This window comes from Ranitomeya imitator, chromosome 4 (genome assembly GCF_032444005.1).
Source record: "Ranitomeya imitator isolate aRanImi1 chromosome 4, aRanImi1.pri, whole genome shotgun sequence".
NCBI classification, from domain to species: domain Eukaryota; kingdom Metazoa; phylum Chordata; class Amphibia; order Anura; family Dendrobatidae; genus Ranitomeya; species Ranitomeya imitator.
The window spans coordinates 314,597,898-314,623,130 of NC_091285.1; the positions used below are offsets into that span (position 1 = coordinate 314,597,898).

The 25,233-nt window shown below is 51.4% G+C and overlaps 1 protein-coding gene across 1 annotated transcript in view; it reads left to right on the forward strand.

The window, feature by feature from the left end:
- Window positions 1-24,623, forward strand: part of LSM8 (LSM8 homolog, U6 small nuclear RNA associated) — a 46,327-nt gene extending 21,704 nt beyond the window's left edge. The window contains exons 2-4 of the mRNA XM_069764854.1: window positions 13,796-13,836; window positions 16,207-16,334; window positions 24,403-24,623. Coding sequence (XP_069620955.1) covers window positions 13,796-13,836; window positions 16,207-16,334; window positions 24,403-24,493 — 260 coding nt within the window. The 3' untranslated portion in view covers window positions 24,494-24,623. The remainder of the gene's footprint in view (window positions 1-13,795; window positions 13,837-16,206; window positions 16,335-24,402) is intronic.
- The last annotated feature ends 610 nt before the right edge of the window (window positions 24,624-25,233 follow it).

Here is a 25,233-nt window from a genome sequence, read left to right on the forward strand (position 1 = left end):
TGTTACGACCCCCTAAGCTGAAGCCATAGCGCTGCTTGTTAGTGTTGTGACCCCCCCTGGAGCCATAGCGCTGCTTGTTAGTGGTGTGACCCCCCCCGGAGCCATAGCGCTGCTTGTTAGTGGTGTGACCCCCCCCTGGAGCCATAGCGCTGCTTGTTAGTGGTGTGACCCCCCCCTGGAGCCATAGCGCTGCTTGTTAGTGGTGTGACCCCCCCTGGAGCCATAGCGCTGCTTGTTAGTGGTGTGACCCCATAAGCTGGAGCCATAGCGCTGCTTGTTAGTGGTGTGACCCCCTAAGCTGGAGCCATAGCGCTGCTTGTAAGTGGTGTGACCCCCCCCCCCCCTGGAGCCATAGCGCTGCTTGTTAGTGGTGTGACCCCCCTAAGCTGGAGCCATAGCTGCTTGTAAGTGGTGTGACCCCGTAAGCTGGAGCCATAGCGCTGCTTGTAAGTGGTGTGACCCCGTAAGCTGGAGCCATAGCGCTGCTTGTAAGTGGTTTGACCCCCTAAGCTGGAGCCATAGCGCTGCTTGTTAGTGTTACGACCCCCTAAGCTGAAGCCATAGCGCTGCTTGTTAGTGGTGTGACCCCCCCTGGAGCCATAGCGCTGCTTGTTTGTGGTTTGACCCCCCCTAAGCTGGAGCCATAGCGCTGCTTGTTAGTGTTACGACCCCCTAAGCTGAAGCCATAGCGCTGCTTGTTAGTGGTGCGACCCCCTAAGCTGAAGCCATAGCGCTGCTTGTTAGTGGTGTGACCCCCTAAGCTGAAGCCATAGCGCTGCTTGTTAGTGGTGTGACCCCCTAAGCTGGAGCCATAGCGCTGCTTGTTAGTGGTGTGACCCCCCCCCCCTGGAGACATAGCGCTGCTTGTTAGTGGTGTGACCCCATAAGCTGGAGCCATAGCGCTGCTTGTTAGTGTTACGACCCCCTAAGCTGGAGCCATAGTTCTGCTTGTTAGTGGTGTGACCCCCCCCTGGAGCCATAGCGCTGCTTGTTAGTGGTGTGACCCCCCCCTGGAGCCATAGCGCTGCTTGTTAGTGGTGTGACCCCATAAGCTGGAGCCATAGCGCTGCTTGTAAGTGGTGTGACCCCGTAAGCTGGAGCCATAGCGCTGCTTGTTAGTGGTGTGACCCCCTAAGCTGGAGCCATAGCGCTGCTTGTAAGTGGTGTGACCCCGTAAGCTGGAGCCATAGCGCTGCTTGTTAGTGTTACGACCCCCTAAGCCGAAGCCATAGCGCTGCTTGTTTGTGGTGTGACCCCCTAAGCTGGAGCCATAGCGCTGCTTGTTAGTGTTACGACCCCCCTAAGCCGAAGCCATAGCGCTGCTTGTTAGTGGTGTGACCCCGTAAGCTGGAGCCATAGCGCTGCTTGTTAGTGATGTGACCCCATAAGCTGGAGCCATAGCGCTGCTTGTTAGTGGTGTGACCCCCCCTGGAGCCATAGCGCTGCTTGTTAGTGGTGTGACCCCGTAAGCTGGAGCCATAGCGCTGCTTGTTAGTGGTGTGACCCCATAAGCTGGAGCCATAGCGCTGCTTGTTAGTGGTGTGACCCCCCCTGGAGCCATAGCGCTGCTTGTTAGTGGTGCGACCCCCTAAGCTGGAGCCATAGCGCTGCTTGTTAGTGGTGCGACCCCCTAAGCTGGAGCCATAGCGCTGCTTGTTAGTGGTGTGACCCCCCCTGGAGCCATAGCGCTGCTTGTTAGTGGTGTGACCCCGTAAGCTGGAGCCATAGCGCTGCTTGTAAGTGGTGTGACCCCGTAAGCTGGAGCCATAGCGCTGCTTGTTAGTGGTGTGACCCCCTAAGCTGGAGCCATAGCGCTGCTTGTTAGTGTTACGACCCCCTAAGCTGAAGCCATAGCGCTGCTTGTTAGTGGTGTGACCCCCCCCTGGAGCCATAGCGCTGCTTGTTAGTGGTGTGACCCCCATAAGCTGGAGCCATAGCGCTGCTTGTTATTGGTGTGACATCCCCCCCCTGGAGCCATAGCGCTGCTTGTTAGTGGTGTGACCCCCATAAGCTGAAGCCATAGCGCTGCTTGTTAGTGGTGTGACCCCCCCCTGGAGCCATAGCGCTGCTTGTTAGTGGTGTGACCCCCTAAGCTGGAGCCATAGCGCTGCTTGTTAGTGGTGTGACCCCCCCCCCCCTGGAGCCATAGCGCTGCTTGTTAGTGTTGTGACCCCCTAAGCTGAAGCCATAGCGCTGCTTGTTAGTGGTGTGACCCCCCCTGGAGCCATAGCGCTGCTTGTTAGTGGTGTGACCCCATAAGCTGGAGCCATAGCGCTTCTTGTTAGTGTTACGACCCCCTAAGCTGGAGCCATAGCGCTGCTTGTTAGTGGTGTGACCCCCTAAGCTGGAGCCATAGCGCTGCTTGTTAGTGGTGTGACCCCCCCTGGAGCCATAGCGCTGCTTGTTAGTGGTGTGACCCCCTAAGCTGGAGCCATAGCGCTGCTTGTTAGTGGTGTGACCCCCCCTGGAGCCATAGCGCTGCTTGTTAGTGGTGTGACCCCCCCTGGAGCCATAGCGCTGCTTGTTAGTGGTGTGACCCCCCCTGGAGCCATAGCGCTGCTTGTTAGTGGTGTGACCCCCCCCCCCTGGAGCCATAGCGCTGCTTGTTAGTGGTGTGACCCCCCCTGGAGCCATAGCGCTGCTTGTTAGTGGTGTGACCCCATAAGCTGGAGCCATAGCGCTGCTTGTTAGTGTTACGACCCCCTAAGCTGGAGCCATAGCGCTGCTTGTTAGTGTTACGACCCCCTAAGCTGAAGCCATAGCGCTGCTTGTTAGTGGTGTGACCCCCCCTGGAGCCATAGCGCTGCTTGTTAGTGGTGTGACCCCATAAGCTGAAGCCATAGCGCTGCTTGTTAGTGGTGTGACCCCCCCCTGGAGCCATAGCGCTGCTTGTTAGTGGTGTGACCCCGTAAGCTGGAGCCATAGCGCTGCTTGTTAGTGGTTTGACCCCCTAAGCTGGAGCCATAGCGCTGCTTGTTAGTGTTACGACCCCCTAAGCTGAAGTCATAGCGCTGCTTGTTAGTGGTGTGACCCCCTAAGCTGGAGCCATAGCGCTGCTTGTTAGTGTTGTGACCCCCTAAGCTGAAGCCATAGCGCTGCTTGTTAGTGGTGTGACCCCCCCTTCCCCTGGAGCCATAGTGCTGCTTGTTAGTGGTGTGACCCCATAAGCTGGAGCCATAGCGCTGCTTGTTAGTGTTGTGACCCCCTAAGCTGAAGCCATAGTGCTGCTTGTTAGTGGTGTGACCCCCCCTTCCCCTGGAGCCATAGTGCTGCTTGTTAGTGGTGTGACCCCCTAAGCTGAAGCCATAGCGCTGCTTGTTAGTGTTGTGACCCCCCCTGGAGCCATAGCGCTGCTTGTTAGTGGTGTGACCCCCCCCCGGAGCCATAGCGCTGCTTGTTAGTGGTGTGACCCCCCCCTGGAGCCATAGCGCTGCTTGTTAGTGGTGTGACCCCCCCCTGGAGCCATAGCGCTGCTTGTTAGTGGTGTGACCCCCCCTGGAGCCATAGCGCTGCTTGTTAGTGGTGTGACCCCATAAGCTGGAGCCATAGCGCTGCTTTTTAGTGGTGTGACCCCCTAAGCTGGAGCCATAGCGCTGCTTGTAAGTGGTGTGACCCCCCCCCCCTGGAGCCATAGCGCTGCTTGTTAGTGGTGTGACCCCCCTAAGCTGGAGCCATAGCTGCTTGTAAGTGGTGTGACCCCGTAAGCTGGAGCCATAGCGCTGCTTGTAAGTGGTGTGACCCCGTAAGCTGGAGCCATAGCGCTGCTTGTAAGTGGTTTGACCCCCTAAGCTGGAGCCATAGCGCTGCTTGTTAGTGTTACGACCCCCCTAAGCCGAAGCCATAGCGCTGCTTGTTAGTGGTGTGACCCCCCCTGGAGCCATAGCGCTGCTTGTTTGTGGTTTGACCCCCCCTAAGCTGGAGCCATAGCGCTGCTTGTTAGTGTTACGACCCCCTAAGCTGAAGCCATAGCGCTGCTTGTTAGTGGTGCGACCCCCTAAGCTGAAGCCATAGCGCTGCTTGTTAGTGGTGTGACCCCCTAAGCTGGAGCCATAGCGCTGCTTGTTAGTGGTGTGACCCCCCCCCCCTGGAGACATAGCGCTGCTTGTTAGTGGTGTGACCCCATAAGCTGGAGCCATAGCGCTGCTTGTTAGTGTTACGACCCCCTAAGCTGGAGCCATAGTTCTGCTTGTTAGTGGTGTGACCCCCCCCTGGAGCCATAGCGCTGCTTGTTAGTGGTGTGACCCCCCCCTGGAGCCATAGCGCTGCTTGTTAGTGGTGTGACCCCATAAGCTGGAGCCATAGCGCTGCTTGTAAGTGGTGTGACCCCGTAAGCTGGAGCCATAGCGCTGCTTGTTAGTGGTGTGACCCCCTAAGCTGGAGCCATAGCGCTGCTTGTAAGTGGTGTGACCCCGTAAGCTGGAGCCATAGCGCTGCTTGTTAGTGTTACGACCCCCTAAGCCGAAGCCATAGCGCTGCTTGTTTGTGGTGTGACCCCCTAAGCTGGAGCCATAGCGCTGCTTGTTAGTGTTACGACCCCCCTAAGCCGAAGCCATAGCGCTGCTTGTTAGTGGTGTGACCCCGTAAGCTGGAGCCATAGCGCTGCTTGTTAGTGGTGTGACCCCATAAGCTGGAGCCATAGCGCTGCTTGTTAGTGGTGTGACCCCCCCTGGAGCCATAGCGCTGCTTGTTAGTGGTGTGACCCCGTAAGCTGGAGCCATAGCGCTGCTTGTTAGTGGTGCGACCCCCTAAGCTGGAGCCATAGCGCTGCTTGTTAGTGGTGCGACCCCCTAAGCTGGAGCCATAGCGCTGCTTGTTAGTGGTGTGACCCCCCCTGGAGCCATAGCGCTGCTTGTTAGTGGTGTGACCCCGTAAGCTGGAGCCATAGCGCTGCTTGTAAGTGGTGTGACCCCGTAAGCTGGAGCCATAGCGCTGCTTGTTAGTGGTGTGACCCCCTAAGCTGGAGCCATAGCGCTGCTTGTTAGTGTTACGACCCCCTAAGCTGAAGCCATAGCGCTGCTTGTTAGTGGTGTGACCCCCCCCTGGAGCCATAGCGCTGCTTGTTAGTGGTGTGACCCCCATAAGCTGGAGCCATAGCGCTGCTTGTTATTGGTGTGACATCCCCCCCCTGGAGCCATAGCGCTGCTTGTTTGTGGTTTGACCCCCTAAGCTGGAGCCATAGCGCTGCTTGTTAGTGGTGTGACCCCCTAAGCTGGAGCCATAGCGCTGCTTGTTAGTGGTGTGACCCCCCCCCCCCTGGAGCCATAGCGCTGCTTGTTAGTGTTGTGACCCCCTAAGCTGAAGCCATAGCGCTGCTTGTTAGTGGTGTGACCCCCCCTGGAGCCATAGCGCTGCTTGTTAGTGGTGTGACCCCATAAGCTGGAGCCATAGCGCTTCTTGTTAGTGTTACGACCCCCTAAGCTGGAGCCATAGCGCTGCTTGTTAGTGGTGTGACCCCCTAAGCTGGAGCCATAGCGCTGCTTGTTAGTGGTGTGACCCCCCCTGGAGCCATAGCGCTGCTTGTTAGTGGTGTGACCCCCTAAGCTGGAGCCATAGCGCTGCTTGTTAGTGGTGTGACCCCCCCTGGAGCCATAGCGCTGCTTGTTAGTGGTGTGACCCCCCCTGGAGCCATAGCGCTGCTTGTTAGTGGTGTGACCCCCCCTGGAGCCATAGCGCTGCTTGTTAGTGGTGTGACCCCCCCCCCCTGGAGCCATAGCGCTGCTTGTTAGTGGTGTGACCCCCCCTGGAGCCATAGCGCTGCTTGTTAGTGGTGCGACCCCCTAAGCTGGATCCATAGCGCTGCTTGTTAGTGGTGTGACCCCGTAAGCTGGAGCCATAGCGCTGCTTGTTAGTGGTGTGACCCCCTAAGCTGGAGCCATAGCGCTGCTTGTTAGTGGTGCGACCCCCTAAGCTGGAGCCATAGCGCTGCTTGTTAGTGGTGCGACCCCCTAAGCTGGAGCCATAGCGCTGCTTGTTAGTGGTGTGACCCCCTAAGCTGGATCCATAGCGCTGCTTGTTAGTGGTGTGACCCCGTAAGCTGGAGCCATAGCGCTGCTTGTTAGTGTTACGACCCCCTAAGCTGAAGCCATAGCGCTGCTTGTTAGTGGTGTGACCCCCCCCTGGAGCCATAGCGCTGCTTGTTAGTGGTGTGACCCCCATAAGCTGGAGCCATAGCGCTGCTTGTTATTGGTGTGACCCCCCCCCCCCCTGGAGCCATAGCTCTGCTTGTTTGTGGTTTGACCCCCTAAGCTGGAGCCATAGCGCTGCTTGTTAGTGGTGTGACCCCCTAAGCTGGAGCCATAGCGCTGCTTGTTAGTGGTGTGACCCCCCCCCCCCTGGAGCCATAGCGCTGCTTGTTAGTGTTGTGACCCCCTAAGCTGAAGCCATAGCGCTGCTTGTTAGTGGTGTGTCCCCCCCTGGAGCCATAACGCTGCTTGTTAGTGGTGTGACCCCCTAAGCTGGAGCCATAGCGCTGCTTGTTAGTGGTGTGTCTCTCCCCCCCCCCCCCCTGGAGCCATAGCGCTGCTTGTTAGTGTTGTGACCCTTCTAAGCTGAAGCCATAGCGCTGCTTGTTAGTGGTGTGACCCCCCCCTGGAGCCATAGCGCTGCTTGTTAGTGGTGTGACCCCCATAAGCTGGAGCCATAGCGCTGTTTGTTAGTGGTGTGACCCCCATAAGCTGGAGCCATAGCGCTGTTTGTTAGTGGTGTGACCCCATAAGCTGGAGCCATAGCGCTGCTTGTTAGTGGTGTGACCCCCTAAGCTGGAGCCATAGCGCTGCTTGTTAGTGGTGTGACCCCCTAAGCTGAAGCCATAGCGCTGCTTGTTAGTGGTGTGACCCCGTAAGCTGGAGCCATAGCGCTGCTTGTAAGTGGTGTGACCCCGTAAGCTGGAGCCATAGCGCTGCTTGTTAGTGTTACGACCCCCTAAGCTGAAGCCATAGCGCTGTTTGTTAGTGGTGTGACCCCATAAGCTGGAGCCATAGCGCTGCTTGTTAGTGGTGTGACCCCCTAAGCTGAAGTCATAGCGCTGCTTGTTAGTGGTGTGACCCCCTAAGCTGGAGCCATAGCGCTGCTTGTTAGTGGTGTGACCCCCTAAGCTGAAGCCATAGCGCTGCTTGTTAGTGGTGTGACCCCCCCCCTGGAGCCATAGCGCTGCTTGTTAGTGGTGTGACCCCGTAAGCTGGAGCCATAGCGCTGCTTGTAAGTGGTGTGACCCCGTAAGCTGGAGCCATAGCGCTGCTTGTTAGTGTTACGACCCCCTAAGCTGAAGCCATAGCGCTGCTTGTTAGTGGTGTGACCCCCCCTGGAGCCATAGCGCTGCTTGTTAGTGGTGTGACCCCATAAGCTGGAGCCATAGCGCTGCTTGTTAGTGGTGTGACCCCCCCTGGAGCCATAGCGCTGCTTGTTTGTGGTTTGACCCCCTAAGCTGGAGCCATAGCGCTGCTTGTTAGTGTTACGACCCCCTAAGCTGAAGCCATAGCGCTGCTTGTTAGTGGTGCGACCCCCTAAGCTGAAGCCATAGCGCTGCTTGTTAGTGGCGTGACCCCCTAAGCTGGAGCCATAGCGCTGCTTGTTAGTGGTGTGACCCCCCCCTTGAGCCATAGCGCTGCTTGTTAGTGGTGTGACCCCATAAGCTGGAGCCATAGCGCTGCTTGTTAGTGTTACGACCCCCTAAGCTGGAGCCATAGCGCTGCTTGTTAGTGGTGTGATCCCCTAAGCTGAAGCCATAGCGCTGCTTGTTAGTGGTGTGACCCCCCCCTGGAGCCATAGCGCTGCTTGTTAGTGGTGTGACCCCCCCTGGAGCCATAGCGCTGCTTGTTAGTGGTGTGAACCCCCCCTGGAGCCATAGCGCTGCTTGTTAGTGGTGTGACCCCATAAGCTGGAGCCATAGCGCTGCTTGTAAGTGGTGTGACCCCGTAAGCTGGAGCCATAGCGCTGCTTGTAAGTGGTGTGACCCCCTAAGCCGAAGCCATAGCGCTGCTTGTTTGTGGTTTGATCCCCTAAGCTGGAGCCATAGCGCTGCTTGTTAGTGGTGCGACCCCCTAAGCTGAAGTCATAGCGCTGCTTGTTAGTGGTGTGACCCCATAAGCTGGAGCCATAGCGCTGCTTGTTAGTGGTGTGACCCCCTAAGCTGAAGTCATAGCGCTGCTTGTTAGTGGTGTGACCCCCTAAGCTGAAGTCATAGCGCTGCTTGTTAGTGGTGTGACCCCCTAAGCTGAAGTCATAGCGCTGCTTGTTAGTGGTGTGACCCCCTAAGCTGGAGCCATAGCGCTGCTTGTTAGTGGTGTGACCCCCTAAGCTGAAGCCATAGCGCTGCTTGTTAGTGGTGTGACCCCCCCTGGAGCCATAGCGCTGCTTGTTAGTGGTGTGACCCCGTAAGCTGGATCCATAGCGCTGCTTGTTAGTGGTGTGACCCCGTAAGCTGGAGCCATAGCGCTGCTTGTTAGTGGTGTGACCCCCTAAGCTGGAGCCATAGCGCTGCTTGTTAGTGTTACGACCCCCTAAGCTGAAGCCATAGCGCTGCTTGTTAGTGGTGTGACCCCCCCTGGAGCCATAGCGCTGCTTGTTAGTGGTGTGACCCCCATAAGCTGGAGCCATAGCGCTGCTTGTTATTGGTGTGACCCCCCCCCCCCCTGGAGCCATAGCTCTGCTTGTTTGTGGTTTGACCCCCTAAGCTGGAGCCATAGCGCTGCTTGTTAGTGGTGTGACCCCCTAAGCTGGAGCCATAGCGCTGCTTGTTAGTGGTGTGACCCCCCCCCCCCCTGGAGCCATAGCGCTGCTTGTTAGTGTTGTGACCCCCTAAGCTGAAGCCATAGCGCTGCTTGTTAGTGGTGTGACCCCCCCCTGGAGCCATAACGCTGCTTGTTAGTGGTGTGACCCCCTAAGCTGGAGCCATAGCGCTGCTTGTTAGTGGTGTGACCCCATAAGCTGGAGCCATAGCGCTGCTTGTTAGTGTTACGACCCCCTAAGCTGGAGCCATAGCGCTGCTTGTTAGTGGTGTGATCCCCTAAGCTGAAGCCATAGCGCTGCTTGTTAGTGGTGTGACCCCCCCCTGGAGCCATAGCGCTGCTTGTTAGTGGTGTGACCCCCCCTGGAGCCATAGCGCTGCTTGTTAGTGGTGTGACCCCCCCCTGGAGCCATAGCGCTGCTTGTTAGTGGTGTGACCCCATAAGCTGGAGCCATAGCGCTGCTTGTAAGTGGTGTGACCCCGTAAGCTGGAGCCATAGCGCTGCTTGTAAGTGGTGTGACCCCCTAAGCCGAAGCCATAGCGCTGCTTGTTTGTGGTTTGACCCCCTAAGCTGGAGCCATAGCGCTGCTTGTTAGTGTTACGACCCCCTAAGCTGAAGCCATAGCGCTGCTTGTTAGTGGTGTGACCCCATAAGCTGGAGCCATAGCGCTGCTTGTTAGTGGTGTGACCCCCTAAGCTGAAGTCATAGCGCTGCTTGTTAGTGGTGTGACCCCCTAAGCTGAAGTCATAGCGCTGCTTGTTAGTGGTGTGACCCCCTAAGCTGAAGTCATAGCGCTGCTTGTTAGTGGTGCGACCCCCTAAGCTGAAGTCATAGCGCTGCTTGTTAGTGGTGTGACCCCCTAAGCTGAAGCCATAGCGCTGCTTGTTAGTGGTGTGACCCCCTAAGCTGAAGTCATAGCGCTGCTTGTTAGTGGTGTGACCCCGTAAGCTGGAGCCATAGCGCTGCTTGTTAGTGGTGTGACCCCCCCCTGGAGCCATAGCGCTGCTTGTTAGTGGTGTGACCCCCTAAGCTGAAGCCATAGCGCTGCTTGTTAGTGGTGTGACCCCCTAAGCTGAAGCCATAGCGCTGCTTGTTAGTGGTGTGACCCCCCTGGAGCCATAGCGCTGCTTGTTAGTGGTGTGACCCCGTAAGCTGGAGCCATAGCGCTGCTTGTTAGTGGTGTGACCCCCTAAGCTGGAGCCATAGCGCTGCTTGTTAGTGTTACGACCCCCTAAGCTGAAGCCATAGCGCTGCTTGTTAGTGGTGTGACCCCCCCTGGAGCCATAGCGCTGCTTGTTAGTGGTGTGACCCCATAAGCTGAAGCCATAGCGCTGCTTGTTAGTGGTGTGACCCCCCCCTGGAGCCATAGCGCTGCTTGTTAGTGGTGTGACCCCGTAAGCTGGAGCCATAGCGCTGCTTGTTAGTGGTTTGACCCCCTAAGCTGGAGCCATAGCGCTGCTTGTTAGTGTTACGACCCCCTAAGCTGAAGTCATAGCGCTGCTTGTTAGTGGTGTGACCCCCTAAGCTGAAGCCATAGCGCTGCTTGTTAGTGGTGTGACCCCCTAAGCTGGAGCCATAGCGCTGCTTGTTAGTGTTGTGACCCCCTAAGCTGAAGCCATAGCGCTGCTTGTTAGTGGTGTGACCCCCCCTTCCCCTGGAGCCATAGTGCTGCTTGTTAGTGGTGTGACCCCATAAGCTGGAGCCATAGCGCTGCTTGTTAGTGTTACGACCCCCTAAGCTGAAGCCATAGCGCTGCTTGTTAGTGTTGTGACCCCCCCTGGAGCCATAGCGCTGCTTGTTAGTGGTGTGACCCCCCCCGGAGCCATAGCGCTGCTTGTTAGTGGTGTGACCCCCCCCTGGAGCCATAGCGCTGCTTGTTAGTGGTGTGACCCCCCCCTGGAGCCATAGCGCTGCTTGTTAGTGGTGTGACCCCCCCTGGAGCCATAGCGCTGCTTGTTAGTGGTGTGACCCCATAAGCTGGAGCCATAGCGCTGCTTGTTAGTGGTGTGACCCCCTAAGCTGGAGCCATAGCGCTGCTTGTAAGTGGTGTGACCCCCCCCCCCCTGGAGCCATAGCGCTGCTTGTTAGTGGTGTGACCCCCCTAAGCTGGAGCCATAGCTGCTTGTAAGTGGTGTGACCCCGTAAGCTGGAGCCATAGCGCTGCTTGTAAGTGGTGTGACCCCGTAAGCTGGAGCCATAGCGCTGCTTGTAAGTGGTTTGACCCCCTAAGCTGGAGCCATAGCGCTGCTTGTTAGTGTTACGACCCCCCTAAGCCGAAGCCATAGCGCTGCTTGTAAGTGGTTTGACCCCCTAAGCTGGAGCCATAGCGCTGCTTGTTAGTGTTACGACCCCCTAAGCTGAAGCCATAGCGCTGCTTGTTAGTGGTGTGACCCCCCCTGGAGCCATAGCGCTGCTTGTTTGTGGTTTGACCCCCCCTAAGCTGGAGCCATAGCGCTGCTTGTTAGTGTTACGACCCCCTAAGCTGAAGCCATAGCGCTGCTTGTTAGTGGTGCGACCCCCTAAGCTGAAGCCATAGCGCTGCTTGTTAGTGGTGTGACCCCCTAAGCTGAAGCCATAGCGCTGCTTGTTAGTGGTGTGACCCCCTAAGCTGGAGCCATAGCGCTGCTTGTTAGTGGTGTGACCCCCCCCCCCTGGAGACATAGCGCTGCTTGTTAGTGGTGTGACCCCATAAGCTGGAGCCATAGCGCTGCTTGTTAGTGTTACGACCCCCTAAGCTGGAGCCATAGTTCTGCTTGTTAGTGGTGTGACCCCCCCCTGGAGCCATAGCGCTGCTTGTTAGTGGTGTGACCCCCCCCTGGAGCCATAGCGCTGCTTGTTAGTGGTGTGACCCCATAAGCTGGAGCCATAGCGCTGCTTGTAAGTGGTGTGACCCCGTAAGCTGGAGCCATAGCGCTGCTTGTTAGTGGTGTGACCCCCTAAGCTGGAGCCATAGCGCTGCTTGTAAGTGGTGTGACCCCGTAAGCTGGAGCCATAGCGCTGCTTGTTAGTGTTACGACCCCCTAAGCCGAAGCCATAGCGCTGCTTGTTTGTGGTGTGACCCCCTAAGCTGGAGCCATAGCGCTGCTTGTTAGTGTTACGACCCCCCTAAGCCGAAGCCATAGCGCTGCTTGTTAGTGGTGTGACCCCGTAAGCTGGAGCCATAGCGCTGCTTGTTAGTGGTGTGACCCCATAAGCTGGAGCCATAGCGCTGCTTGTTAGTGGTGTGACCCCCCCTGGAGCCATAGCGCTGCTTGTTAGTGGTGTGACCCCGTAAGCTGGAGCCATAGCGCTGCTTGTTAGTGGTGTGACCCCATAAGCTGGAGCCATAGCGCTGCTTGTTAGTGGTGTGACCCCCCCTGGAGCCATAGCGCTGCTTGTTAGTGGTGCGACCCCCTAAGCTGGAGCCATAGCGCTGCTTGTTAGTGGTGCGACCCCCTAAGCTGGAGCCATAGCGCTGCTTGTTAGTGGTGTGACCCCCCCTGGAGCCATAGCGCTGCTTGTTAGTGGTGTGACCCCGTAAGCTGGAGCCATAGCGCTGCTTGTAAGTGGTGTGACCCCGTAAGCTGGAGCCATAGCGCTGCTTGTTAGTGGTGTGACCCCCTAAGCTGGAGCCATAGCGCTGCTTGTTAGTGTTACGACCCCCTAAGCTGAAGCCATAGCGCTGCTTGTTAGTGGTGTGACCCCCCCCTGGAGCCATAGCGCTGCTTGTTAGTGGTGTGACCCCCATAAGCTGGAGCCATAGCGCTGCTTGTTATTGGTGTGACATCCCCCCCCTGGAGCCATAGCGCTGCTTGTTAGTGGTGTGACCCCCATAAGCTGAAGCCATAGCGCTGCTTGTTAGTGGTGTGACCCCCCCCTGGAGCCATAGCGCTGCTTGTTTGTGGTTTGACCCCCTAAGCTGGAGCCATAGCGCTGCTTGTTAGTGGTGTGACCCCCTAAGCTGGAGCCATAGCGCTGCTTGTTAGTGGTGTGACCCCCCCCCCCCCTGGAGCCATAGCGCTGCTTGTTAGTGTTGTGACCCCCTAAGCTGAAGCCATAGCGCTGCTTGTTAGTGGTGTGACCCCCCCTGGAGCCATAGCGCTGCTTGTTAGTGGTGTGACCCCATAAGCTGGAGCCATAGCGCTTCTTGTTAGTGTTACGACCCCCTAAGCTGGAGCCATAGCGCTGCTTGTTAGTGGTGTGACCCCCTAAGCTGGAGCCATAGCGCTGCTTGTTAGTGGTGTGACCCCCCCTGGAGCCATAGCGCTGCTTGTTAGTGGTGTGACCCCCTAAGCTGGAGCCATAGCGCTGCTTGTTAGTGGTGTGACCCCCCCTGGAGCCATAGCGCTGCTTGTTAGTGGTGTGACCCCCCCTGGAGCCATAGCGCTGCTTGTTAGTGGTGTGACCCCCCCTGGAGCCATAGCGCTGCTTGTTAGTGGTGTGACCCCCCCCCCCTGGAGCCATAGCGCTGCTTGTTAGTGGTGTGACCCCATAAGCTGGAGCCATAGCGCTGCTTGTTAGTGGTGTGACCCCCCCTGGAGCCATAGCGCTGCTTGTTAGTGGTGTGACCCCCCCCCCCTGGAGCCATAGCGCTGCTTGTTAGTGGTGTGACCCCATAAGCTGGAGCCATAGCGCTGCTTGTTAGTGGTGTGACCCCCCCTGGAGCCATAGCGCTGCTTGTTAGTGGTGTGACCCCATAAGCTGGAGCCATAGCGCTGCTTGTTAGTGTTACGACCCCCTAAGCTGGAGCCATAGCGCTGCTTGTTAGTGGTGTGACCCCCTAAGCTGGAGCCATAGCGCTGCTTGTTAGTGGTGCGACCCCCTAAGCTGGAGCCATAGCGCTGCTTGTTAGTGGTGCGACCCCCTAAGCTGGAGCCATAGCGCTGCTTGTTAGTGGTGTGACCCCCTAAGCTGGATCCATAGCGCTGCTTGTTAGTGGTGCGACCCCCCCCCCCCACCCCCAAGCTGGACACTCACTTTATTAGTCATTCGGTAATGTTGTCTTTTTTTGGGGGGCGCCCCATGTTAGTCAGAATTACTGGATAAGCCGGCCATGTCTATGCTGTACACTGCCTTAACAGATTTTGCAGGAACGGTTGCTGTTATTACCGCCGACGGGAGGATGATTGTGGTAAGAAATATTACTTTCTATGAAGTTGGACTTTTTTTTTTTTTGTTTTAGCTTTTTGTTGATTATAAAGCTCATGAAGCATGGCTGTGCACTGATTGCCCTCTGTGTGTATGTAGAATGGGCTTGGTGGAAGCTGATGGTTTGGATGCAGATTCCAACAATCCAAGTCTGAGTGTTGAGCCAGGTCTGGAGTGAATGGCCGGTTTGTACAGTGCGTGGGTGCAGATCAGTGATTATCCCACCCTCTATCTCTCAGGGTCCATTTACACATTCCTTAAGAGCCCTTGTTTCATGATAATCGTGCGGCCTAACCTGGCTGCCTATGAAGGGGCAAAACAGTCATTCGTTGGGTGCAGTGATCTTTTGTTCTGCACCAAAGCTCATTTTTCTCGGCAGCACATCGTTTTGTGTACACAGGACGCGCCGTGCCGAGACAAATGGCAGAATGTGCTCAGTCAATGTTCTATTAGATCGCTCCGCACACATCTGAAGTAGTCTGCCTGTGTTTTCATACCAAAATGCCTATGCAAATCCTGTCGCATTATTTTTTTTATTTTTTTTTGTGTGGCTGAACAGTTCTGCGCTTCTTCCCATCTTTGACAGAAAATATAAAAGGGGAAGTAAATCTCCAGCGTGAAACTTGGATAAAAGTTCAATTTATGTTGACAAATCCATTAAAATGCTTGTTTCATAGTGGTACAGCAAAAGAAGGAGTACATGATACGACCAACGCGTTTCGACCTGTTAAGGTCTTAATCATACCATGATTAAGACCTTAAGGGTATGTGCACACGTCAGGATTTTTAGCGTTTTTTTGTGTGGAATTTCGCTATAAAAACGCTATAAATCCGGTAAAAAAATGCTAACATTATGCATCCTATCTTTTAGAATGCATTCCGCATTTTTTGTGCATATGTTAGCGTTTTTTTCCGCAAAAAAACGCATTCCGCAAAATAAACGGACATGCTCATTTTTTTTTTGCGGATTTCCTATCAAAAAGGACATTCCGGAAAAAAAAAAAAAAAACGCGCAATTTCCGCAAGAAATCCGCGCAAAAAAACCCGCTGATTTCTGCCAGAAATCTCAGGATTTTGTCAGGAAAAAAAACCTGACATGTGCACATACCCTAACAGGTCGAAACGCTTTGGTCGTATCATGTACTTCATCTTTTGCCGTACCACTACTGTATGAAACAAGGATTTTAATGGATTTGTCTGAATAAATTGAACTTTTATCAAAGTTTCACGCTGGAGATTGACTTCCCATTTAAAAATTTTCTGTTGTGGACAATGCCTCTGATTCAGGCACCTCCGTATGTGAATTTCATTTCCTGTGCAAGCTTGCATACAAGGACTTGCTTCAAACTGGTGAGCTGAATTTTTTTCCTCTTCCCTTTTTTCCTCTTCCCATCTTTGTTTCCCATTTAACTCTGTTCTCCTCTGGCTCCTGTAAAGTGAGAGCTGTCAATCAAGACAGATATATGGAAACGGGAAGTAGGCAGATCCACTGATCTGTTTAGCCACACTGAGGGTGCACCGAGCTCCTCTGCTTGCTTTTATCAGTCACTTTGTGCTGTCAAGGACACACACACACCTAAGTATATTAAGTATATAAGTATATCCCATGTATAGGGCCATGAAGCAATATGCCAGATAGATCACCGAAAAAGAATATCTTCACATACGGCCAATAAAATTAACATAATCTTTATTAAATATTTTAAAAACAAATATATCGGTACAACAAGTATATATCAGTATTGTAGTATATTTACCAAGGAGCACTCCTGGGGACCCACCACACCCGACGCGCGTTTCGCATGGAAATGCTTCGTCCAGGGGTCGGGTGTGGTGGGTCCCCAGGAGTGCTCCTTGGTAAATATACTACAATACTGATTCTTATATACACTTGTATTTTTACTGTCTTATGTCTTGTGCCTGATTGTGCATGGTCATACAGTTGTTAGACATGGTACCTTTGTCAACTGTTATATAACACCTTTGTGAGCTATTATATATTTTTGCATTGTTTGGAGTCATTACCAGGGGTTCCCCACCTTCTGTTACCTGTGCCTGTGGTTATATACTTGTTGTACCGATATATTTGTTTTTAAAATATGTAATAAAGATTATGTTAATTTTATTGTCCGTATGTGAAGATATTCTTTTTCGGTGATCTATCTGTCAAGGACACAGTTTTGGCATACGCCAGCCCTCCTAGGAAGTCACTGCACATATCACCGTATGTGTTTCGGTCCTTGTTTTTCTCCGTAACAACAAGGCTTCATATTGTTCAGTTTATAAGTAGTCTGATGGCCACTTAATTTCCGCTCTCCCTTCTTCTGATTTGTCTTTATTTTGTTTTCCCTAGGGAACACTTAAGGGCTTTGACCAAACAATAAATCTAATATTAGATGAGAGTCATGAGCGAGTATTCAGTTCTTCACAAGGGGTCGAACAAGTAGTGCTGGGACTGTACATTGTAAGAGGTGACAATGTGTAAGTATCCTTCCTTGTGTCTCAAAGTGGTTGTCGCTTTTACAAAACGTTACCCTTCAGTCTACTTTAATTTTAAAACCAGATGTGTTTCTTTACGTACGTCATCCTCCTGGGGTCCAGGGATGTCTTTGTTGTGTGGCTGTAGCAGTGATGTCGAGTGAACAGTGCTGCAGCCAAAAGTTGAGATCGGTAGCTTGTGCCATCTACTTTGGCTGGACCATTTTTCTGCCAATGTGATGCTATCATTGCAGCCAAACAATGCAGAGCAGCGTAGCGGTGAAGAAACCGTGCGGAACCTGAGGAAGATGAGTAAAGCACGGTTTGTGTTCCCCCTCACACCCCACCAAAACAATAAAAATATGGACAGCCACCTTTTATTGTTGTACTAATTTGTATCTCCATATAATGTGTCTGAGCCAAGACAAATACTACCCAGGGTAGTGAGTGTGTTACTCCAAATCCAGTCCTGGGGCACAGGTGAGGAAAGTGTTCTGCATAGAGAGCCCTCCTAATGTTTACATGTGACTGATCACTTCAGTAGTGCAGATATGCACTAACCCTACATCCTAATATAAGGCCATGTGGTCGCATTGCGAGCAGTAGTAAAGCATGGTAGAGTCACTAAGGTTTAGATTTTTAGCACCCTGCTACTCGTAACTTTCTGCTCACTGTGACCACTTCACACTTTATTACAGTGTGGTGTTTATTGAAAACCTCTTATAATTTACATATTGTCCCAAACTTTTCTCCCTTCACTAAAGCAGCCTTATGCCCGCCTGCCTGTAGCTAAATACATGACTAGTGGCGGCTCCTCAGGGTTAATCCATATGCAATAAAGGATAAAAGCAGCACTCCCTAAATTTTGCAGAATTAGTAAAGTTACAGGGGTTAGATTTTTATCACTTACCGTATATACTCAAGTATAAGCCAAGTTTTTCAGCACATTTTTATGCTGAAAAAGCCCCCCTCAGCTTATACTTGAGTGCAGGTCCCTTAGGATGGAGGGGGGAGTGGCAGCGGTGAGTCACAGGAGGCAGGAGCCGGCTGCTGCAGCTGAAGCCTTTGCCTGCTGCTAAAGAGAAATTAATATTCAGTGCGCTGGCAGTGAATATTAATTTCTTGTTAATAGTGGGCACAGTAGTGGCAGCTGCTGGCATCCTGCAGGGCCGGGGCGATCACGTGTGTCCGCTACTTAAAGGAATGAATATTCACTGCCCTCCAATTCCCTTTACTAGCGGGCACATGTGAAAGCCCGGTGGCTACTGCTACTATGCCCACTACTAAAAAGCACTGAATACACACTGCTCTCCATGCACATAGTCCCAGCGTGGAAAGCAGTGAGTATTCTGGCAGCAGCGCATGTCACTGCCATGTGCTGCTTACAAGCAAAAATCAGCTGCTGGAACTGGAACAAGACGCAGCGAAGGAGACAGGGAAGGTAAGTAGGGGAGCATGCATACCAGGATAGGGACGAGAGGGAGGGCATGCATACCAGGATAGGGACGAGAGGGGGGGCATGCATACCAGGATAGGGACGAGAGGAGGGGCATGCATACCAGGATAGGGACGAGAGGAGGGGCATGCATACCAGGATAGGGACGAGGGGGGGGGGGGGGGGCATTGTTGTGAGTTCTGCTCTTGGGCTCCCTCTTGTGGTTTCTAGTGGTATGGCTGCTCCTTGGAGTTAGCTGTCTTCAGCTGCCTCCACTTATCTTCTCTTCTGCTCGGCTATTTAGGTCTGGCTCTGTCTTCAGCCAGTGCCACTTGTAAATGGTTTCTGGTTGGATTCACATCTCTTTGGAGTTCCCTGTTATCCTGACCAGTTCAGCTAAGCTAAGTTTTTGTTTGCTCTTTTCTGTCCATAGATTGTGGACTTATCCATTCTGTGCTTTATATGTTTGTCCAGCTTATCAGTGTGAATTTATTCTGTCTTGCTGGAAGCTCTGGGAGGCAGATTTGCCCTCCACACCTTTAGTCAGGTGTGGAGTTTTTTTTTTTTTGTAAACTCTGCGTGGATTTTTGTAGTGTTTTATACTGACCGCACAGTATTCCATCCTGTCCTATCTATTTAGCTAGACTGGCCTCCTGTGCTCATCCTGGTTTCATTCTGTGTATGTCTTTTCCCTCTCCACTCAGTCGTTATTTGTGGGGGGCTAATCTATCCTTCGGGGATTTTCTCTGAGGCAAGATAGTTTTCCTGCTTCTTTCTTTAGGGGTAGTTAGCTCTTGGGCTGTGACGAGATGCCTAGGGAGAGTTAGGAGAATTCCACGGCTACTTCTAGTGTTGTGTTGAGCTTAGGGACTGCGGTCAGTACAGTTTCCACGTCCTTCAGAGCTCGTTCCATGTTGCTCCTAGACCACCGTATCATAACAGGGCATGCATACCAGGATAGGGACGAGGGGGGGCATGCATACCAGGATAGGGACGAGAGGGGGGGGGGGCATGCATACCAGGATAGGGACGAGAGGGGGGGGAATGCATACCAGGATAGGGACGAGAGGGGGGGGAATGCATACCAGGATAGGGACGAGAGGGGGGGGGCATGCATACCAGGATAGGGACGAGGGGGGGGGGGAGGGGCATGCATACCAGGATAGGGACGAGAGGGGGGGGGCATGCATACCAGGATAGGGACGAGAGGGGGGGGGCATGCATACCAGGATAGGGACGAGAGGGGGGGGGCATGCATACCAGGATAGGGACGAGAGGAGGGGCATGCATACCAGGATAGGGACGAGAGGAGGGGCATGCATACCAGGATAGGGACGAGGGGGGGGGGGGCGCATTGTTGTGAGTTCTGCTCTTGGGCTCCCTCTTGTGGTTTCTAGTGGTATGGCTGCTCCTTGGAGTTAGCTGTCTTCAGCTGCCTCCACTTATCTTCTCTTCTGCTCGGCTATTTAGGTCTGGCTCTGTCTTCAGCCAGTGCCACTTGTAAATGGTTTCTGGTTGGATTCACATCTCTTTGGAGTTCCCTGTTATCCTGACCAGTTCAGCTAAGCTAAGTTTTTGTTTGCTCTTTTCTGTCCATAGATTGTGGACTTATCCATTCTGTGCTTTATATGTTTGTCCAGCTTATCAGTGTGAATTTATTCTGTCTTGCTGGAAGCTCTGGGAGGCAGATTTGCCCTCCACACCTTTAGTCAGGTGTGGAGTTTTTTTTTTTTGTAAACTCTGCGTGGATTTTTGTAGTGTTTTATACTGACCGCACAGTATTCCATCCTGTCCTATCTATTTAGCTAGACTGGCCTCCTGTGCTCATCCTGGTTTCATTCTGTGTATGTCTTTTCCCTCTCCACTCAGTCGTTATTTGTGGGGGGCTAATCTATCCTTCGGGGATTTTCTCTGAGGCAAGATAGTTTTCCTGCTTCTTTCTTTAGGGGTAGTTAGCTCTTAGGCTGTGACGAGATGCCTAGGGAGAGTTAGGAGAATTCCACGGCTACTTCTAGTGTTGTGTTGAGCTTAGGGACTGCGGTCAGTACAGTTTCCACATCCTTCAGAGCTCGTTCCATGTTGCTCCTAGACCACCGTATCATAACAGGGCATGCATACCAGGATAGGGACGAGAGGGGGGGGAATGCATACCAGGATAGGGACGAGAGGGGGGGGGGGCATGCATACCAGGATAGGGACGAGGGGGGGGGGGCATGCATACCAGGATAGGGACGAGAGGGGGGGGGGCATGCATACCAGGATAGGGACGAGAGGGGGGGCATGCATACCAGGATAGGGACGAGAGGGGGGGGGGCATGCATACCAGGATAGGGACGAGAGGGGGGGGCATGCATACCAGGATAGGGATGAGAGGGGGGGGGGCATGCATACCAGGATAGGGATGAGAGGGGGGGGCATGCATACCAGGATAGGGATGAGAGGGGGGGGGCATGCATACCAGGATAGGGATGAGAGGGGGGGGGGGGCATGCATACCAGGATAGGGACGAGAGGGGTGGGGGGCATGCATACCAGGATAGGGACGAGAGGGGGTGGGGGGCATGCATGCCAGGATAGGGACGAGAGGGGGGGGCATGCATACCAGGATAGGGACGAGAGGGGGGGCATGCATACCAGGATAGGGACGAGAGGGGGGGCATGCATACCAGGATAGGGACGAGAGGGGGGGGGCATGCATACCAGGATAGGGACGAGAGGGGGGGGGCATGCATACCAGGATAGGGACGAGAGGGGGGGCATGCTTACCAGGATAGGGATGGGGGGCATAAGTATTTGATCCCTTGCTGATTTTGTGAGTTTGCCCACTGACAAAATTAACCTACCCTTAAAATTAGACTGTTCAGGTCTAACACTGAGTGATAGAATATCACATTGTATAAATTATATAAATTTATATGCATTTTGTAGTGAGAAATAAGTATTTGATTTTTTGCACTTGTGTTCTTGCCATCATTAATCGGGTCCGCTGCACCCTGCCAGTGCATTTGGTTGGAGGCTTCAGCAGGTAAACATCTCTGCTTTTTTCTCTGTGATTTGATACCAGTGGCAAACAAGGCTTAATACTTGGTGGCAAAACCCTTGTTGGCAAGCACAGCAGTCAGACGTTTTTTTATAGTTGATGATGTTTGCTCACGTCAGGAGGAATTTTGGTCCCCTCCTCTCTGCAGATCATCTTTAAATCATTAAGGCTGGTTTCACATTTGTGTTTTTTGCCGCTGCGTTTTTGCGCAAAAAAAGCATGCCTTTTTTTTGCATGCGTTTTGCCCCTTTTTGCAGCCGCATGTGTCTTCTCTATGCATGCGTTGTTGCAGAAATGCAATATGTAGTAATTTTTAGCGTTTTTTTTTTTTTGCGGCAAAAAAACCTATTGCTGTCTATGTAAACGCATGCGTTTTTAAGCACATGCGTTTGGTTGCGTTAAAAACGCATGCGTTTTTATAGAAAAAAAACAGAAAACACACTGATATGCCACCCCCCACCATAAAGGTGATAAAGGGATCCTAACACTAAAGGGATCCTAACCCTACCCCTAACCCCAGGGATCCTTCCCCTAACCCTACCCCTGATTTTGATGATTGGCAGCTGTCACACACTTCTCATCATGCGTTTAAAAAACGCAAACGCATGAAAAAAAGCATGTAAACGCCGCGCATTTTTCACATGCAAAAACGCATGCGTCTAAAAAACGCAGCGTTTGCACGCGTTTACATGCGTTTTTCACCATGCGTTTTTTTTTTTTTTTAACGCAAGTGTGAAACCAGCCTAAGATTTTGAGGCTGTCGCTTTGCAACTTGGGAGCTTCAAGTCCCTCCATAAGTTTTCTATGGGATTAAAGACTGGCTAGGCCACTCCAGACCTTAATGTGCTTCTTTTTGAGCCGCTCCTTTGCTGCCTTGGCTGTATGTTTTGGGTCATTGTCTTGCTGGAAGACCCAGCCATGACCCATTTTTAATGTTCTGGCGGAGGGAAGGTGATTGTTAATCAGGATTTTACAATACATGTCTCCATCCATTGATGCGGTGAAGTAGTCCTGTTCCCTTAGCAGAGAAACACCCCAAAATGTAATGTCTCCGTCTCCATGCTTGACAGTGGGTGCAGTGTTCTTTAGGTCATAGGCAGAATTTCTCTTCCTCCAAACACAGCGAGTGGAGTTAATGCCAAAGATCTCAATTTTTGTCTCATCTGACCACAGCAACTTCTCCCAATAACTCACAGAATCATCATGGTGTTCATTGGCAAATGTCAGTCTTTTATGGGCAATCTGGCTCTTTTTGGTGATCCAGCTCTTGACAAAAAGAGCCAGCTCTTCTTGGATCCTAAATGGATCCCTATTAAATGTGTTCACCACAGGTGAACACAAATTTTAAGGTGATGTTAATATGGCTGAAACTCCGCCCATGTTCAGCCATGTTACGTCTGCCGAACTTAGGGAATTATATGCCCAGTGAGAGCCATGAAGAGAATTTTGTGGCTCTCACTGGGGTGCTGACTCCCATCGTTCACAGAACGGAGCTGGCTCCTTGTCTTGGATCTTTCACGACTGACCCATCACTAGACATGTGCCTTCTTGAGCAGGGGGACCTTTGCGGGCACTGCAGGATTTTAAACATTTACGGCATAATGTGTTGCCAATGGTTTTCTTGGTGACAGATTCCAGCTGCCTTATGATCATTATCAAGTTCCCCCGTGTAGTTTTAGGCTGATCTCTCACCTTCCTCATGATCAAGGATTACCACATGAAGTGAGATTTTGCATGGTGCCCCAGATCGATGTCGATTGATAGTCATTTTGCGTCTCTTCCATTTTCGTTCTATTGCACCAACCGTTGTCTCCTTCTCACCCAGCATCTTACTTATGGTTTTGTAGCCCATTCCAGCTTTGTGCAGGTCTATGATCTGACATCTTTAGACAGACTGGAGTCTTTTATAAAGGTGACTGTGTAAGACAGCTGTATTTAACAGGGTTGTGGAGTTGGAGCCCATTTTGGTGGAGTCAGTGTCGTGGAAGTTGAGGAGTCGGAGGTTTGGCTTACCGACTCCACAGCCCTGGTCTTTATTACAGGTATTGAGTTGATTAGGAGCCAGAACGCTTAATGGTTGGTAGGGGATCAAATACTTATTGCTCACTGCAAAATGCAAAAAAACTTATAATTTATACAATGTGACTTCTGGATTTTATTTTTGAAATGCTATCATTTTTAAAATTAACCTACCTTGAAAATGATACTGTTCATGTCTGTCAGTGGGCAAATGTTGCACATGGGCCGAATCAATAATGGAGTAGGGCACGCTTGCTCTACACCATTATTGCTGGATAACTAGGTGCCCAATACATTGAGGCCCACACTACTTAATGAATTCAGTGCTTCTGAGTTGCTGCAACCTTCCAGAAATGTTACTTGGGGACTTGGAGTTGCATTTTTGGCATACGAAACACCCAACACTTGATAAATTTAGTGAGTTGGTGTGGCCACTAGGACTGTGGAGTTTATATATGAGTGGTGTTTTTTTTTTTTTCCCTCTTGTGGTATAATACATGGGGGTAGGTTATCACAGGATCCTCCTCTGGTGATGTCCTATCTGAAACAGCCCTCAAATAAAATTCCACATGAAAGAAAACCAAACAAACAAACTCATGTATGTGTTAGCTGTATATGGATTACAGTGTTATGTTTTTGTTCTTACAGTGGCATTAATTCCATAGCACTTTCCAGACCTTATCATCACTGTCCCCATTGGGGCTCACAATGTAACAATGTAATTTCCCTATCAGTATGTCTTTGGAGTGTGGGAGGACACGCAAACATGGGGGAGAACATACAAACTTATTGCAGATGTCTTTGGTGGGATTTGAACCCAGGACCCCAGTGCTGCAAGTCTACAGTGCTAACCACAGAGTTCACTGTGCTGTCAAGTAGGAAACTTCCAAATAAAGCAAATTACAAAAGTGGTTAGGGTTTAAAAATACCGTATATAAATATCTATTGGACAACCATTTAAGTTCCTACGAATCTGAGAGGTTGACATTTTGGGACTCCAATGAATCTTGGAAAAAACATTACTTGTCCCAAACCTCCCTTCAAAGGTCCTGGTGTCTATGGTACTTCTATTCATGACAAGCATGTGAGCAATCTCTAATAATCTGACATAATACCACTGAGACATGTCAAGTTTGTCTGCTGTTATCGTGTGAAGTCTCCTCACCGTTAGGCCCTTTATACAGCATAATGTTGTTGGGTAGACCAAGGGCATTTGTAGTAACAGAAATTAATTTGGGGACTGCAGCTATTTAACAAACTTGGGTTATGATTAGATGTAGTAGACCTTTCCTTTACTGAGAACCTGTCACTAGATTCATGCTGCCCCAACCCCGCACACCATGTACTAGACCCGGGCTGTATGATCTCATCCAGGTCTTTCTCTGAAATTCTTTGGCGAGAGAATGTACCTGGCTTCAGTCATGCAACCAGGCTATGGTACTGCTGTGACGTTTGTGTAATCTCCTTTCATTGAAGACAAACTTTCTTTAATCAGCCCGTATAAATGTATTTTCGGGACTATGGCCACAACTAACAGTTTTACAATTAAAGATCATGCGAACCTTCATGTCTCTACAGGGCTGTTATTGGAGAGATTGATGAGGAGACGGACTCTGCGCTGGACTTGGGGAATATTCGAGCTGAACCTCTGAACTCTGTTGTAAATTGAAGAGATGTGAACGTCTAAAACTGTACATGATATTTTTTTAATTAATGCATTTAGATGAATGCCATAGTCTGTATCTTGATATGAGTGTGTTCTACCTTCTTATGTAAATTAAATTGTGTATACGTTTTTATGTTTTGTAATGTTTTTACTCTTACTTTAGTTGATCTAGCCTTGCATGTAATATTTGGAAATTACTTATGTTGAAAATATCTGACTGTAAATTGCCAATCAACAGGATTTTTGTGGTGGATTTTCTTCTCAAGGCAAAGTTCAACACTACATTGTAACGTTGTAAAAGAAAGCAACGCAGCAAAAAAAAAAAAAATCATATTTTTTTAATTACTCTGGAGAAAAGGGTTTTATAATACGGGTTAAGAATGCAGCAACAGAACAAGAGACTACCATATGAAAAGGATGTAAGAGGACGCCATGAAATAAGGGATGGAGCCATACATGACTAGAGAAGATGCAACATAAGGGATGGTGTTACACATGAGAGGAAATTATGTAATTAAAGACATTACGAGTTTGCAGATACCAAACATGTACAGTGAGGAAAATAAGTGTTTGATACACTGCCGATTTTGGAAATTTTCCCATCTACAAAGAATGGAGAGGTCTGTAATTTCTATCTTAAGTACACTTCAACTGTGAGAGACAGAATCTTAAAAAAAAAAAAAAAAAAAAAAAAAAAAAAAAAAATCGAAAATCACATTGTAGAATTTTTACGTAATTAAATT